The 16,598-nt window shown below is 45.2% G+C and overlaps 1 protein-coding gene across 2 annotated transcripts in view; it reads right to left on the bottom strand.

Annotated features, from left to right (window-relative positions):
- MAPK11 (mitogen-activated protein kinase 11) overlaps positions 1-16,598 on the bottom strand; it is a 58,007-nt gene that overhangs the window by 26,018 nt on the left and 15,391 nt on the right. For both annotated transcript variants that reach the window (XM_040411982.1, XM_040411974.1), the window contains exons 2-4: positions 12,668-12,797; positions 5,737-5,795; positions 1,006-1,117 (exon numbers count right to left, since the gene is read on the bottom strand). In XM_040411982.1, the coding sequence (XP_040267916.1) occupies positions 1,006-1,117; positions 5,737-5,795; positions 12,668-12,682 (186 nt within the window). In that variant the 5' untranslated portion in view covers positions 12,683-12,797. The remainder of the gene's footprint in view (positions 1-1,005; positions 1,118-5,736; positions 5,796-12,667; positions 12,798-16,598) is intronic.

Below are 16,598 nucleotides of genomic sequence, written 5' to 3'. Positions count from 1 at the left end.
TTGTTTTTTGTTCGGGGATTGAATAAAATTACAGGTCCATCTTAAATGGGTGAATGAAAATGATCAAGAAGTTTTGTGCTTGTATTTAGGAGAAAAAAAAAAAAAAAAAAAAAAACAGTCCTTCATCTAATGAGTGTGGAAATACAGTATGATGCGTATTACATGCGGAAAATCCACGGCATAATACAGTACCAGCTAAGGCTACTTTCACACTAGCGTTTTTTGCGGATCCGTCATGTATCTGCAAAAACGCTTCCGTTACAATGATACAACCGCATGCATCCGTCATGAACGGATCCAGTTGTATTATGTCTTATATAGCCATGACGGATCCGTCATGAACACCATTGAAAGTCAATGGGGGATGGATCCGTTTTCTATTGCGTCAAAGAAAACGGATCCGTCCCCATTGACTTACATTGTGTCAGGACAGATCCGTCTTGCTCCGCATCACATCACGGACAGAAAAACGCTGCTTGCAGCATTATTCTGTCCGTGATGGGAGTGCAACCAAATGGAATGGAATGCATTTTAGTGCACTCCGTTTCGTTCAGTTCTGCCTCCATTGACAATGAATGGGGATAAAGCTTAAGCGTTTTCTTCCGCTATTCAGATCCTATGACAGATCTCAATAGCGGAATTGAAAATGCTAGTGTGAAAGTAGTCTAAGTAGATGAGCTTTCCAAAATCTCATGTACATGGTGCAGAAATTAACCAAGTGTAAATTGACCTGCGGAAATCTGCAGAACGTCAATTGTTTGTGGATTTTCAGTGAAGATTACACCATTTGCAATGCAAACGGTGAGATCTGGGAAAAATCTGCGTCCACAACAAAATCCTCAAGTAACATGCGGATTTGGTATGGAAACGCAGCAAAAACCACATGAAAATCCACATATGTACACTGCTATATGCATGTTCCTTAGACTGCCTTAGTATTTCCTACTGTTAAACCGCAAGTAAAACCGCTTCTGGTGGCTTTGTGTAGGAGTAAAAATGTGTTACCTTGAGTCCCCGAAGTAACTGATATATAAGGAATTGGATGTGATCATCTGTCAACTTCTGGCACTTCACAATGTTATTTAGGTCTGCTCCCATTAGATTTGTTACTAGATACCTAAAAAGAAGCAAGCATATTATAGAATTAAACAAGCAGAAACACAGCACACTCTCACAAAGGCAATACTCCTACTGAGCACCCAATATTCTGTACGACATAAGTCATTCTGTGAGGAAGGAATGAAACCATTTCCTACACTGGATATTATGTCAGTTATCTCTATGTAGAAAAGCATCACTCTAGTAGTAAAGCAAATAACTGTGCGGGTGTACAAACACGTGACGTGCATATGGATAAATAGTCTATTGCAGTGGTACCCAACCATTTTTCGTCTGAGGGCCGCACTAGACATGGTGTAAATTTTGCGGGCCAGAACCAGGTAGCTTTGCCAGAAAGAAATGCAAACACTGTGAGGAGGCACGTGTGAGCATTACTAAAATACATAATACGTAGGCCTACACTTGTTCAAATCTGCGTGGGAGGCTGCGTTTGGAACCTCTGTTGCAGATTCTGTCGAAAGACCAGACAAAAAAGCCTTGTATGCAGCACTTTTGTGTCCGGTAAAAAGTCAGGATCCCGAACGGAAACTGAATGGATCCCATCATAGTCGGTGGAGTCTGTTCAGCTTCATCCCTGTGGGGTGACAGGAGGAGGGGGGGGAGCAGGGTCACTAGAGGGGTGACAGGAGGAGGGGGGGGAGCAGGGTCACTAGTCGGGTGACAGGAGGAGGGGGGGGAGCAGGGTCACTAGTCGGGTGACAGGAGGAGGGGGGGGAGCAGGGTCACTAGTCGGGTGACAGGAGGAGGGGGGGGAGCAGGGTCACTAGTCGGGTGACAGGAGGAGGAAGGGAGCAGGGTCACTAGTCGGGTGACAGGAGGAGGAAGGGAGCAGGGTCACTAGTCGGGTGACAGGAGGAGGAAGGGAGCAGGGTCACTAGTCGGGTGACAGGAGGAGGAAGGGAGCAGGGTCACTAGTCGGGTGACAGGAGGAGGAAGGGAGCAGGGTCACTAGTCGGGTGACAGGAGGAGGAAGGGAGCAGGGTCACTAGTCGGGTGACAGGAGGAGGAAGGGAGCAGGGTCACTAGTCGGGTGACAGGAGGAGGAAGGGAGCAGGGTCACTAGTCGGGTGACAGGAGGAGGAAGGGAGCAGGGTCACTAGTCGGGTGACAGGAGGAGGAAGGGAGCAGGGTCACTAGTCGGGTGACAGGAGGAGGAAGGGAGCAGGGTCACTAGTTGGGTGAAAGGAGGAGGGGGGAGCAGGGTCACTAGTGGGGTGAAAGGAGGAGGGGGGAGCAGGGTCACTAGTGGGGTGACAGGAGGAGGAAGGTAGTAACGCTTTACAAGAGGTGAAGACAGCTACAAGTAATGTTTCAATCTCAGCAACAGCAATTTGAGATTTTTCACTGGGGATCATGAATATCAAGGTGAGATGTCATCACATGCTTTATTACAGAAGCGTCTGAATAATTCCGGAGTACGGGAGCTCGGGGACGCCATCTGCCTCTATGCAGGCTTTGCCATGTTCATGAGGATTCATTGTAATTATATATTTTGTTGTAGAATGGGAAGAATGGTCTTAGATAAGATTCTACTGGGCATGGTGTAGCTGCAGAGATGACTATAATGAGCTACTAAACCACTGCACACGTTAACCGTACAAATCAATCCCTGCCATAGAATGCGGCAACATAGGAGAGGGGAGCAGGGTCACCGGGGACCAGTCACATGAGTCCACGGCACCTTGCCTCTCCAGCGGCCCTGTCATGTTTCCCAAGGTCCTCCGGCAGCGCGCCCTTCTCTCCTTACAACAGCCACCCGGGAGCTGGCATCGCTGCGCTGCCTGTGCCGTTCACATCGCTCACTGTGCTGATGAATGTGGTCACTGCACGGGCCGCATGACACACCTTCGTGGGCCGGATTTGGCCCGCGGGCAGTAGGTTGGGCATTACTGGTCTATATAATTCATAGGTTAAGACAACTGCCATATTAAATACATAGTCAGAGTGCGCTAGTCTAGTGACTAACATTTCAGCCCTTTGTAGTGAAGCTGTTCGGCCTCCACCCTGCTGACTAAGATGTAGTAGTTACTTCATTATAATGTGTAAGAAATGACTACCAAGCCTAGATAATTGTCAATCATTCAAGATACTAACAACTAAGTCTACTTTCACACTGGCGTTTTGGTTTCTGTTTGTGAGATCCGTTCAGGGCTCTCACAAGCGGTCCAAAACGCATCAGTTTTGCCCTTATCCATTCAGAATGGATAAGGATCCGCTCAGAAAGCAGCAGTTTGGCTCACTTCAGTCTCCATTCCACTTTGGAGGTGAACACCACTGCTTGCAGCGTTTTGCTGTCCGCCTGACGAAACTGAGCCAAACAGATGCGTCCTGACACACAATGTAAGTCAATGAGGACGGATCCGGTTTTCACTGACACAATAGAAAACGGATCCGTCCCCCATTGACTTTCAATTGTGTTCAAGACGGAACTGTTCTGGCTATGTTAAAGATAATACAAACAGATCCGTTCTGAACAGATCATGCGGTTGTATTATCTGAACGGATGTGTTTGTGCAGATCCATGACGGATCCACACCAAACGCGAGTGTGAAAGTAGCCTAAGGCATAGAGAGGTAGATTTACGAATTCTGTTTACACTAAACTGTTTAAAAATGGACCAGATTTATCAACGATTTATGCTTTTTCTGACTTCAGTTGCGCATATGGGAGCTGTTATCAGTAATTGATGGCATTCTCTGTGTAAGGCCGCATGCACACGGCATTTCCGTGCATTGCGATCCCCAATGCACAGGCAACATCCGTGCAGCGGGCCGGACCCATTCAACTTGAATGGGTCCGTGGTCTGTCCGCACCGCAAAAAAAATGACATGTCATTTATTTGCAGTGCGGAAAAACGGAAAGAAACACCACGGAAGCACTCCCTAGTAAGCACTTCCGGTGTTCCGTTCCGTGACTCTGTTCCGCATCTCCGGAATTGCGGACCCATTCAAGTGAATGGGTCCGCATCCGTGATGCGGGGTGCACGCGGCCCAACGGCCGTGTGCATGAGGCCTAAGTGTGTATACATAGAAAGCTGTCAGTCACTAATAGCTGTACATGGGGGAGGTGTTATCAGCGATTGATAGTATTCTCTGTGTAAGTGTGTATACATAGATAGCTGTCAGTCACTGATAGGGTACTTTCACACTAGTGAGCCCCTATGACGGAACTCAATACCAGTTTTATCCCAATGCATTCTGAATGGAAAGCAATCCGTTCAATATGCATCAGGATGTCTTCAGTTCAGTCCCTTTTAAGAGTCAATAGCGCTGCATGAGTTCAGTCCCTTTTCCGGTATTTGGCCAGAGAAAATACCACAGCATGCTGAGGTATTTTCTCCGGCCAAATTCATTAACACTTGCCAGCGGTATTTCCATTGAAATGTATTAATGCCAGATCCGGTACCAAGTGTTCCGGAAAAACGGATCCGGTTTCTCGGTCTGAGCATGCGCAGATCTTTAAATCTGTGAAAAAGATAAATACCGGATCTGTTTTTCCGGATGACAGCAGAGAGACGGTTACGGTATTGCAATGCATTTGTCAGACGCATCCGGAAAAAAATTATATCCGTTTGTATACGGATTTCGGAATCCGGCAGGCAGTTCCGGCAATAGAACTGCCTGCCGGATTCTTCTAACGCTAGTGTGAAAGTACACATAGTTGTACATGGGGATGTGTTATCAGTGATTGATAGCATTCTCTGTGCAAGTGTGTATACATAGATAGCTGTCAGTCACTGATAGTTGTACACGGGGAGGTGTTATCAGTGATTGATAGCATTCTCTGTGCAAGTGTGTATACATAGATAGCTGTCAGTCGCTGATAGTTGCACACGGGGGAGGTGTTATCAGTGATTGACAGTATTCTCTCTGCAAGTGTGTACATACATAGCTGTCAGTCACTGATAGCTGTACACAGGGAGGTGTTATCAGTGATTGATAGCATTCTCTATGTAAGTGTGTATACATAGATAGCAAATGTATATACATTAGAATAGAACACCATTTGCGGTGCGACTAAAAGGGTTCAATACAATCAATATTCCAAATAGATTCAGTGCACATGCAAAAGATAAGTTTCCAATTTATTGCTTTATCCAGTATTTACACATTATTCTCCATTATCCCAGCAGTATAAGGTAATTTGTTATTTCAAGTTATATGTTATTTCTCAGATGAAGCAAAGTGACAACGTTTAGGTCATGGTGACCTTTGTCAAGTCTCATCTGCGTTTACGTGTGGAAGATGTACTGCTGGCTCACAAGGCTGTATATAAGGGAGAAAGTACAGGCAAGCCAGTTTGCAGGGGGAAGGCAGCAATATCCTGGACACACATCCAGCATGTACTGCTGGGAACAACATGTCGACCTGAGAAAATGTCAGGTGGTCTGAAAATGATTGAAGGAATCATAACGGCAGACAAACTTATTTTCTTACTTGAGGTAAAAATCAAAATATGACCAAAAATTATTTTTCCGTGTCTGAGGTGCCATAGCTTTTAATTCTATCACACAAATATTCAGGTAGACATTTATTATGGACCTTTTACTTTGCTATTCTTTAAAAATGTACATTATGTCATACATGTTAATATGTTATAGGTGATGCCAATACCTACACTTCATTAAAAGTTTCAACTGAAGTAGATGGCGTAAAGACATCCAGTAGTCCTATGACCTGAAAAACAAATGGAAGGTTTATGCCAAGAAAGTTTCACATTCAAAAGTCTTTAAAGCAATGATATTAGAAAGGGTTAAAAATCAGAGAAAAACGGGGTCTGGAAATATTGGCCCAGATTTACTTATCCTGTAGATGGCGTAAACCTGCACCAGATTTACTGCAGTGGCTCAGGCTAGATGATAAATTGCCCCGCCCCTTTCCACTAAGCCCCACCCACTACATGCACAAAGTTGTGCCAAATTGCACCACTTTTTAGGCAGATTCTAGGTGAAGACATATTAGTAAATCTGGACCATTGTTCGCCAAACATCTACTATAATTTGATGGCGTACAAGGTGCATTGCAAACAGTTAGCAGTATAGAGAATTCAGGGATATGTCAGTTTGTCACGTGATTCCAGCTCCCGCCGGCTTCCCCTGCTGCAGGACCTGTATGGCTCCGGCGCGCGCCTATATCAACCAATAACAAAGCTCCTTGCTGTAAGGAGCTTTGCTATTGGTCATTTCAGGCAGCATCGCTGCGCTGCCTGTGCCGTTCACAGCGCTCACTGCGCTGATGAAAGTGGTCACTGCATGGGCCGGATTTGGCCCGCGGGCAGTAGGTTGCAGGGCTGTGGAGTCGGAGTCGGGGGAAATTTTGGGTACCTGGAGTCGGAGTCGGCAAACAATGCACCGACTCCGACAAAATTTAGATTGGAATAAAAAAAAAAAAGCAAGTTTAAATGTCCCAATTCACAAAAAGTTATAATTAATGACTTCTCTACTGTAAGAATAAAGACCAATGCATGCAGTGCCTCACGTAACCGCAAAACGAACACGTTAAGTGACCGTGAAGAAGCATGCTTTTCATATGCTTCACTATATGGCACGCAACGCACAATTAGGAGCTGCAATACTTAGGCCTCTTTCACACGGGCGTTGCTGAAAAATGCGCGGGTGCGTTGCGGGAACACCCGCGATTTTTCCGCGCGAGTGCAATACATTGTAATGCGTTTTGCACTCGCGTGAGAAAAATCGTGCGTGTTTGGTACCCAAACCCGAACTTCTTCACAGAAGTTCGGGCTTGGGATCGGTGTTCTGTGGATTGTATTATTTTCCCTTATAACATGGTTATAAGGGAAAATAATAGCATTCTGAATACAGAATGAAAAGTAAAATAGCACTGGAGGGGTTAAAAAAATAAAAAATAATTTAACTCACCTTAATCCACTTGATAGCGCAGCCGGCATCTGCTTCTGTATTCTTTTCTTTAGGACCTGGCTAAAGGACCTTCGATGACGTCACTCCGGTCATCACATGGTACGTCACATGATCTTTTACCATGGTGAATCACCATGGTAAAAGATCATGTGACGTACCATGTGATGACCGGAGTGACGTCATCCCAGGTCCTTAAACTATAGTTAATGCTCTCCACAGGTCCTATACAGTAAAAGAGTCAGACGGAGATGCCGGGCATCGCGAGCAAGTGGATTAAGGTGAGTTAAATGATTTTTATTTTATTTTTTTAACCCCTCCAGCCCTATTGTACTATGCATTCTGTATTCAGAATGCTATTATTTTCCCTTATAACCATGTTATAAGGGAAAATAATAAGGTTCGGGTCTCCATCCCGATCGTCTCCTAGCAACCGTGCGTGAAAATCGCACCGCATCCGCACTTGCTTGCGGATGCTTGCGATTTTCACGCAACCCCATTCATTTCTATGGGGCCTGCGTTACGTGAAAAACGCACAAAGAGGAGCATGCTGCGATTTTCACGCAACGCAAAAGTGATGCGTGAAAATCACCGCTCGTGTGCACAGCCCCATAGAAATGAATGGGTCGGTATTCAGTGCGGGTGCAATGCGTTCAACTCCCGCATCGCATCCGCGCGGAATACTCGCTCGTGTGAAAGGGGCCTTATACTTTCCATTGTGTTGTGTTCTGCTTTTACAGGGAACGCAGCGTCCATGTGTAACCTAGCCTCCCACTGATAAGGGATTAAACTAAACTAAACTATTTTTGAACTGGTAAAGATCCTGTTCCTGATGTTTATGCCTGCTGCTACTATCCAGCCACTTGATTGATTAATAAAAAAATAAAAATAAAACTTTGTTTTCATTGTGTTTGTCTTTTGCTTAAACTGTGCAATACAGTAGACTGTTGGCTTCCCAGCCAGTAGTCCTGTGGTAGGTTGCGTTTCTTTCCATCAAGGAATGTATAAAATACATTCGCATATTAATAGAGAGGAGTCGGAGTCGCGGAGTCGGAAGTACATAAAACTGAGGAGTCGGAACATTTATCTACCGACTCCACAGCCCTGGTAGGTTGGGCATCACTGGTCTATATAATTCATAGGTTAAGACAACTGCCATATTAAATCCATAGTCCAAGTGCGCTAGTCTAGTGACTAACATTTCAGCCCTTTGTAGTGAAGCTGTTTTGCCTCCACCCTGCTGACTAAGATGTAGTAGTTACTTCATTATAATGTGTAAGAAATGACTACCAAGCCTAGATAATTGTAATGCAGGTCAATCATTCAAGATACTGACAACTAAGGCTACTTTCACACTGGTGTTTCTGAGTCCGTTTGTGAGATCCGTTCAGGGCTCTCACAAGCGGTCCAAAACAGATCAGTTTTGCCCTAATGCATTCTGAATGGATAAGGATCCGCTCCGAATGCATCAGTTTGCCTCCGTTCAGTCTCCATTCCGCTTTGGAGGTGGATACCACTGCTTGCAGCATTTTGGTGTCCGTCTGACGAAACTGAGCCAAACGGATCCGTTCTGACACACAATGTAAGTCAATAGAAAACAGATCTGTCCTCTATTGACTTTCAATGGTGTTCAAGACGGATCAGTTTTGGCTATGTTAAAGATAATACAAACGGATCCGTTCTGAACGGATGCATTATCTGAACGGATGCATTTGTGCAGATCCATGACGGATCCGCACCAAACGCGAGAGTGAAAGTAGCCTAATGTGTTAACACTAAGCAACTCATGCAAGCTCTTCTTGCAGCAAACTGAAGACATGACCGCCACAGAGAAAACATACAAATTCATTTCAACATATGTCCTGTTAGGAAACCACTAATGAGGTTTATATTCTCAGAGAAAACCTTTTATACGTTCCCCAATAGGTTAATTCAATTCTAACCTCTCATGTAGGAGTACTTGCTAAAGACAGTCAAATAAATCCCATTCTGATGGATTAGATCAGCAGGATAATTACATTGGAGCCTAGAAATCAATGATGAAAATAGGCTTAAAAGGAACCAAGGCTGCAATTTCCTAATATATTCTTTATGATGGGGCTCACAGCTTCAGTCGGCACAGTAAGGTGTGTCACAGCACAATGTATGGGAGATGGGAATGACTCATACAAGAGACAAAGCAGGCAAGATGGAGTATGCAGGCGTTTCTGCACTGCCGTCTACAGAGATACTTTCCCATGCCCACAAAACTGCAATTGTGCCAGAATGAACCTGGGATGAGTTTTCCCACCCTCCATCTGCAATCCAAAGCGGCCTTTAAACAGAATGTATTGCACATGCCACATACTTGAGTAATCTTTTTATTGCGTAGCATATTCTGTTCGCCTGTATGGAAAACACCCTTTCACATTAAGGCCACCTGCACACGTTGCAGATTTAGGCTATTTTCACACTGGCGTTTTGGCTTTCCGTTTCGGAGATCTGTCATGGGCTCTCACAAGCGGTCCAAAAAGGATCAGTTTTGTCCTTATGCATTCTGAATGGAAAAGAATCCGCTCAGAACGCATCAGTTTGTCTCCATTCTGTCTCCATTCCACTTTGGAGGTGGACACCACTGCTTGCAGCGTTTTGGTGTCCGTCTGACGAAACAGCCAAACGGATCCGTTCTGACACACAATGTAAGTCAATGGGGACGGATCCGTTTTCTATGACAATCTGGCACAATAGAAAACTGATCCGTCCTCCATTGACTTTCAATGGTGTTCAAGACGGATCCGTCTTGGCTATGTTAAAGATAATACAAACGGATCTGTTCTGAACGGATGCAGACGGTTGTATTATCTGAACGGATCCGTCTGTGCAGATCCATGGCGGATCTGCACCAAACGAGAGTGTGAAAGTAGCCTTACGAGCGTTTTTTTCCGCGCAGATTCTCATGCGGGAAAACCAAAATACCAGTACCAGCAGAGTGTATGAAAATAGACAAATCTCATGTACACTTTTTCATCCCATGCGGAAATTGGCCTGATGTTCCTTTTCAATGCAAGGGTGAGATCTGTGGCAAAAAAACTAAAGAAACACTTGCGGATTTAGGTGCGGAAAAGCACAGAAATCCGCTCGAAAATCTGTGTGGAATTGGAGAAGAGCCAGCCGAAGGCCTCAGTCACACTTGGAGAGATTTTTGTATCATTATTTCCCAAACAAAACATGTAAGGGATGAAAATCTTCCCATTAGGGTGTGTTCACATATGGCAGATTTGTTGTTGATCTTTCTGGATCGGCACTGCGCCATAAAACTATTACAGGGCTAATCCGTTAGTGGATCAATCTGCAGCAGAAATCACAGGGACCACATAGCGTGCCCACTGCTGAATTTCAGTCCCAGGTTTATCTGAAATGGGCAGTTTTTTTGCCGCAGCATCAATGCACTGCAGTGGTAGAAAGCCGTGGGTATCATCCGCCAGCGTAAACGTGACATGCTGCGCCCAAAACTCTGCAGGTCAAGTTAGCTTATACTGCAGGATTTTTCCATATTGCGTAGATGAGGTTTCTCATCCACTTACCTGCTACTGGGTATGTGGGGACAAACCCTTTCCGGTACAAATTTCTGAAAAATCCATGGCGAATTTGCCTGTCATGTGAACATGGTCTAAGCTTAACAAGGGAAAATATGGATTTAACAGGTTTTCCAGGATTTGAATACTGATGGCTTTCAGGGCAGCTCCTGCGCTGATTGGCGGAGGTGCAGGATGTCAGATCCTTGCCGATCAGATATTGATGGCTAAGAAGCCAATTTATAAGCTATCCTGCATTGCTAATGTGCGGTCTGTAGCCTTTCAATTGTTCCTAATATTGGATGGTTTTCCCTATGGCTCTATACGGGATCCTTTGCAATCTGCTTCCATTGTCTTGCCATGCTGGAAAACTATACTTAGCGCCCCACTAATTATTTCTTGAATGGTAAAGGGATTCTGAGTTTACATATACATTGTTTTCAGAAACCCATCTTTCCATGGTCTGTGTCTGGCATTTCAGCCTGGCCGCCAGCCACTTCAAGTGCCTGGTCACTTTAAATCTGACAGTAGGTGCAGTTTAGACATTGGCAACTGAACTGTATTACAATCCTTAAAGGGACTGTCCAGACATTTTTGACTACTGTGAGCAGCATGCTCTCTTGACCTGCTCTCCACCACACCATTCAAGCTTCCTTCAGCGCTCATCTTGTAAACTTCCACACGGACGGGGTCACGTGTGTGGCCGCAGCCAATGACTGCCCCTAAGTGGCACATCGTGTACCGCGTAGGGACATATCACAGCCGGGAGACTGGTGACGGGAGCCGAGGACCCGGATTGGCAATATGCTCACAAGGCAGGCTGCATAGTATGTAACTAATGTGGTCACACTTCTCATGTACTGAAGCTTAGGCAATCTCTTCCCAGTACTTGTTGGAGGTAGGGTGGCAGCATACTGGATTTTAAGGAGTGCTTCTTTAAAGCCACTTTCTGTTTAATGTCCTCTGACACACAACCGATGGGTAGACAAGATGCTAAAGCTTCATTTCCAGACAAAAGGTTTCGTACAGTCAACAATAAGCCATTTCAATTATAAAATGGCAGCAAAATCAATCATTCAGACTGAAGAGTCAGGGCTGTGGTCTATCAGACCTAGGGCTTGTGCACATGGTGGTATTAGAGCTCTGAGATGTACAGAGGTGTTCTAGCTTAGAAGTTAGGCACCTGGTTGCCATACAGCATCTGCACATACAAGCTCCATGACCGTTTTCTTTAGGCTTCATGCACAAAACCATATCCGTTTTGTGTTCCATAAAATGCGGACCGGCAAAATATGTTTGCTGTCCATGTTGCATTTGACTTCTGTTGGTCCATGGACCATGTTCCACAAAAAGATGGAATGGACATAAGGATGCAGAAAGCAATGGTGAACACCACCAATGGCAGGAGCCCTGATATTGATGAGCTGTGGCTCCCCCACAGATGACTGGCAGCCGCCTTCTTATATTGTGTATAGGGAGCAAGCTGCCAGTAAGTGGTGGGGTCATGGATGGGGCACAGCCAGGAGCTCATGAACATGAGGACTCCCAAGTGTAGGCATTACGCTGAGCGCACGAAGCTGCTCACCACATGATTTAAAGAAAACTACTATTTTTCCTCTCTCTCTGGTCTCTGACACCAGTGTATGCCGCTCTCAGATAGGTCAGCATTAGCCTGGTGACAGTTCCCCATTAAGCATAACTGCTTTGAACTGTCTAAGTGTATTGTCCATCAAGCTCATTTTGTAACATTGCCACATAGTAAAAGATTTCACAACGTGCTGCTGCCATAAAAAGAAAATGACTCATTGGTTAAAGGTGTACAACCCCTTTAAGCTGGCCACACACATTAGATGTATATTGGCCAACCATCTTATGGCCTCCTGATTCTCCCCCAACGACAGAAGCCAGGTGAGATAAGGACCAGGCTGTTGGATGTCAGATCCTTTGTTCTCTGGGAGATCAGCTTCTGTGAGAGGAGCCTGACAGCGGCTTTCTCCTCTTAAGAAACACATGCAGGTTGGGAGAGAGCGTTATCTAATGTGTATGACCAGGGCTAGAGCGCAATAACAGTATCATACAGATGTACATCCACTGTAAGACTGATGAATCCATTTCTCACGTTTTCATGTTTCATGTGCTTGAGCAAACGCAGCTCTCTGTAGGTCCGTCGTGCATGAACAAGGGACTGAAAGGGTCTGGAAAGCTTCTTTACTGCCACCTTTTGTCTCGTCTTTGTGTCATATGCGGAACTGGAAAACAAAGTAATAAATGACAGTAAAAACAGAGAAGCAGTAAAGTGCTGTAGTTTCCTCCCTAACTTGTGTGCAAGATACAACCAAGGCGAGGAAATTTCTTTAAAGAAATGTTTTTCCTTGTACAAATAAATCACCTTCTCTGTGCTTAGATTTCATAAGGCAGGCGCAGGGCATCATTGTGACTACAAAATTAAGTCGGCACAGATAGTACTGCCTCCATATTTCCCCCTATGTATCAAGTGAAAAAGATTAAGCCAAAACTTCTGCTCAATTCTCCTGTCCGCTGGGGGGGGGGGGGGGGATTTTTCAGCTACTTCTACGATCAAGGAGTAAGAGAATGGAGACCAGCACATATCGCATTCTATTAAACCTCCAGAGGCCGCCTACATGGGTGGAGGATCATTTGTATGTTTGTTCGGTCAATCATCAGCCAGTCTAAGCACCCCACCGATTAGCCGACACTCGTTTGTCAGCTGATCTGATCTTTTAGCACGGTGCTGGTGACACAGTGTAAAGTATAAGGGCGACGAATGATCATAGTAACGATCATTCATCCCCCATGCACTTTCCATCAGCCTGCAAAGAGCTTCTACTCGTTTTATCGTAAATCGGTAGATGGCAGGTATGGACACCAAGATTTCCCATACTTCTGTAAATTTAGGTGATAATTTCAGTTTATAACTATTTAACATAGACTTTATCAATTACAAGGACCCAGATTGAACTTGTCAAATTTTTGTTTTAGGAGAAAATGCTTTTTAAACACAAAGCGAACGCCATGGTTAATGCCGGTTTTTAATGACAGTTTACAGATCTTTTGCTAATTGCTATTTTATTGTAACCTGAAAAGATTTACATTCACACTAGGGAAGCTTAACTGTCAATGCACCATTATAACAATTAACACAAGTGATATTTGCACAGAGGGAGCAGTTATCACACCCCCTGGGGAAATACTAATTCTATTCTCCAGCGTCACAAACAATACAGAGCATCCTCCAACATATACTAATGTGAAGCGAGGAACACAAGCGCACGCCTCTAACTCCAGACCCAACACTCGCCTGCTCCTTGATATACTTTTATTTATTCCAATTTATTAGCATTTTCACTCCTAAAAATAGAACATAACATTTTAGTTGCCCTGCAATGTTCAAAGTTATGTAAAATGGGGCCCCATGCCTCCAAATGCTTTAAAATAAAAATCCAGTCCTTTCTCACGTGCCGCTCTCTGCTCCAAGTCTGGTCCTCCTCCCACTGTTTGTATTCAAGGCTGCAGTGGTGATGTAGCGGTATGTGACCGCCGCAGCCAATCGCTTCCTCACTGCTATAGACCGTGATTGGCCGCAGCAGTAATGAGGCATATACCTGTACGTCAACGCTCCAGCAGGAGGTGGACTGTAGTGCAGGGAATGGAGCAGGAGAAAAAAAAGGGAGTGCAGGATTTTTTGTTTGTTCTTTTAAGGCCTCATGCACACAACCGTTTTTGTGGTCCGCATCCGAACCGCATTTTTTGCGACTCGATTGCGGACCCATTCACTTCAATGGGGCCGCAAAATATGTGTGCTGTCCGCATCCGTTGCATCGTTCCGTGGCCCCGCAAAAAAAATATAGCATGTCCAATTCTTGTACGTTTTGCGGACAAGAATAGGCATTTCTACAATGGGCCGCCCGTTCCGTAAATTGCGGAAGGCACACAGGCGGCTTCCGTTTTTCTGCGGACTGCAAAAAACGGCACGGTCGCGTGCATGTAGCCTAAAGGTGTTCACCCCCTGGTGCCTTTCTGGCAGACCTGTCAGTGTGGCCAGACATGTGGAGGGAATTATACTTACCTGATCCCCCCCACTGCTGTTTGCTGGTCTCCATCGCCCTGTTTGACAACTATCTGAAACCGGGGACGTGTCCCCATGCGTCAAGTCATTGGGTCACGTGATGAATGGGGCATACGCCACCGCTGCGGCCATTCTTTGACTATAGTGATCACGTGACCTGTGTGAACGCGGGTAGACTGGAAATCTGCAGAGGCAGCAGGGAGAAAAGGAGTGGGGACCAATTAAGTATACTTTCCTCTGCAGGTCTGGCCACGTTGGCAGCAAAGTTCTAACAAACCTCATCCATGTGCATGAAATCAATTTATGGCTTGGATTTTCACCACAGATTCCGGGGCACATTTATTAATTAATAAACCCCTAAACTGGCGGTGGATGCGCTGGAGTTATGAAGAGGCACTGGCCTAACTGTCTTACATTTAGACCTTTTTCTTGGCCTGAAACAGGAGTAGAAAATGGTAAATCCGATGGGCCTGCAGGCCTTTCCCCTTTTAGACCTGGCTATTACATGCAGTGATCTCCTCCGCAGCATGGGAAGGAACGATCATTATGCCATCACTTGTTCCCATGCCGTCTAGTTGTTAGCCAGTAGCATATTGTGATTAGACACCACCATCTGCTGCCTGCAAACTATGATTTTTGCTCGTGCATCAGCAATCGACGGCAGTATTGGACTGCTAGATCATTAACGATGAACTGGCCAAGAATCAGCCAGCCTAAGGGCGGGTTTACATGGGCCGATGGGACAGCCGATTGTCGGGAAGGAAGCATTCTGCTGCTTGCACAGTGAAGGAGATTGCTGCTTTTACATGCAGCGATCTCCTTCACAGTATGAGGTCGAGAGGTCGCTATAGTGATCCCTCCTCCCCATACAGACCCATTGTTTCTGGCTGTTTAGACCGCACCATCTGCTCCCCAGAAACAATGATTGGTGGGCGCGAATGACAGGATCACCCGACGAACAAGCTTCAGGTAATCGGCGGCACATTTAGATGGCCCGATCATCGGGAACAGTCGTTTCCAATAATCTGTCTGGTTATTGGTACATGGAAATCCAACATAAAACAGTGATTTAAACAGCAGGACATTTCCTTTAACACACCCTTTAAGCCGGTGCATGAAAACCATTCCAATTCCCTGTGGAAAGATGAAATGCTTCTTTATCTACTGCTTGTTAAATAATTTAGTTCTTATGTCCTGGCTAATAAGAAAACCTGCGTCCATGGACACATCTGCATTCATAAAGGGTTAATTTAAAAAAACACGTTGGTTTTGTATCTGCAGTAGCTATGCTTAGGAGGCCACATCCCACGTGGAACGTACATTAAGGCTACGTCTACACGACGACAATAAGTCGCGCGACAGATAGGGCACAACTACCCTGCAACATTTGTAGCACTAATGTCGCGGGACAATTTTTATAATGGCAGTCTATGGTGTCGCACTGCAACATGCTGCGACTGCGACGCAACAGTCGCAGAAAAATCCATCTCGGATGGATTTCCTGCAACTGTTGCGTCGCAGTATGTTGCAGTGCGACACCATAGACTGCCATTATAAAAATTGTCCCGCGACATTAGTGCAACAAAATGTAGCGCGACAAATGTCGTCGTGTAGACGCAGCCTTAATCTGCAGTGAAAAATCTGCCCGTTTTCCAGCGGAATTTGGACGGCTGGATCTTTTATCGCAGAACGCACAGACGCTGTGAGCGTACTCAGTGACTAGTCATTCATGAATGTTTATCGCTGCCATAATAATCGTCTAGAAATGCAGGGAGGAGTATATCCATCCAACTGGAACGACTCGTTCCAAGACCTGAAATGCTCATAATTGATTATGCTATTAACCAAATTCCATAGCTCACTGGGGGTCATTTACTAATATTTTTAGGCCAGTTTTTGCCATAAAAAAAAAAAAAAGACCCCTTTTTGCAACCTTTTTGTTGCATGGACCTGTTTACGCTGT

This window comes from Bufo bufo, chromosome 1 (assembly GCF_905171765.1).
Source record: "Bufo bufo chromosome 1, aBufBuf1.1, whole genome shotgun sequence".
In the NCBI taxonomy this organism is placed as follows: Eukaryota; Metazoa; Chordata; class Amphibia; order Anura; family Bufonidae; genus Bufo; species Bufo bufo.
This window is presented reverse-complemented; position numbering and strand designations above follow the sequence as displayed.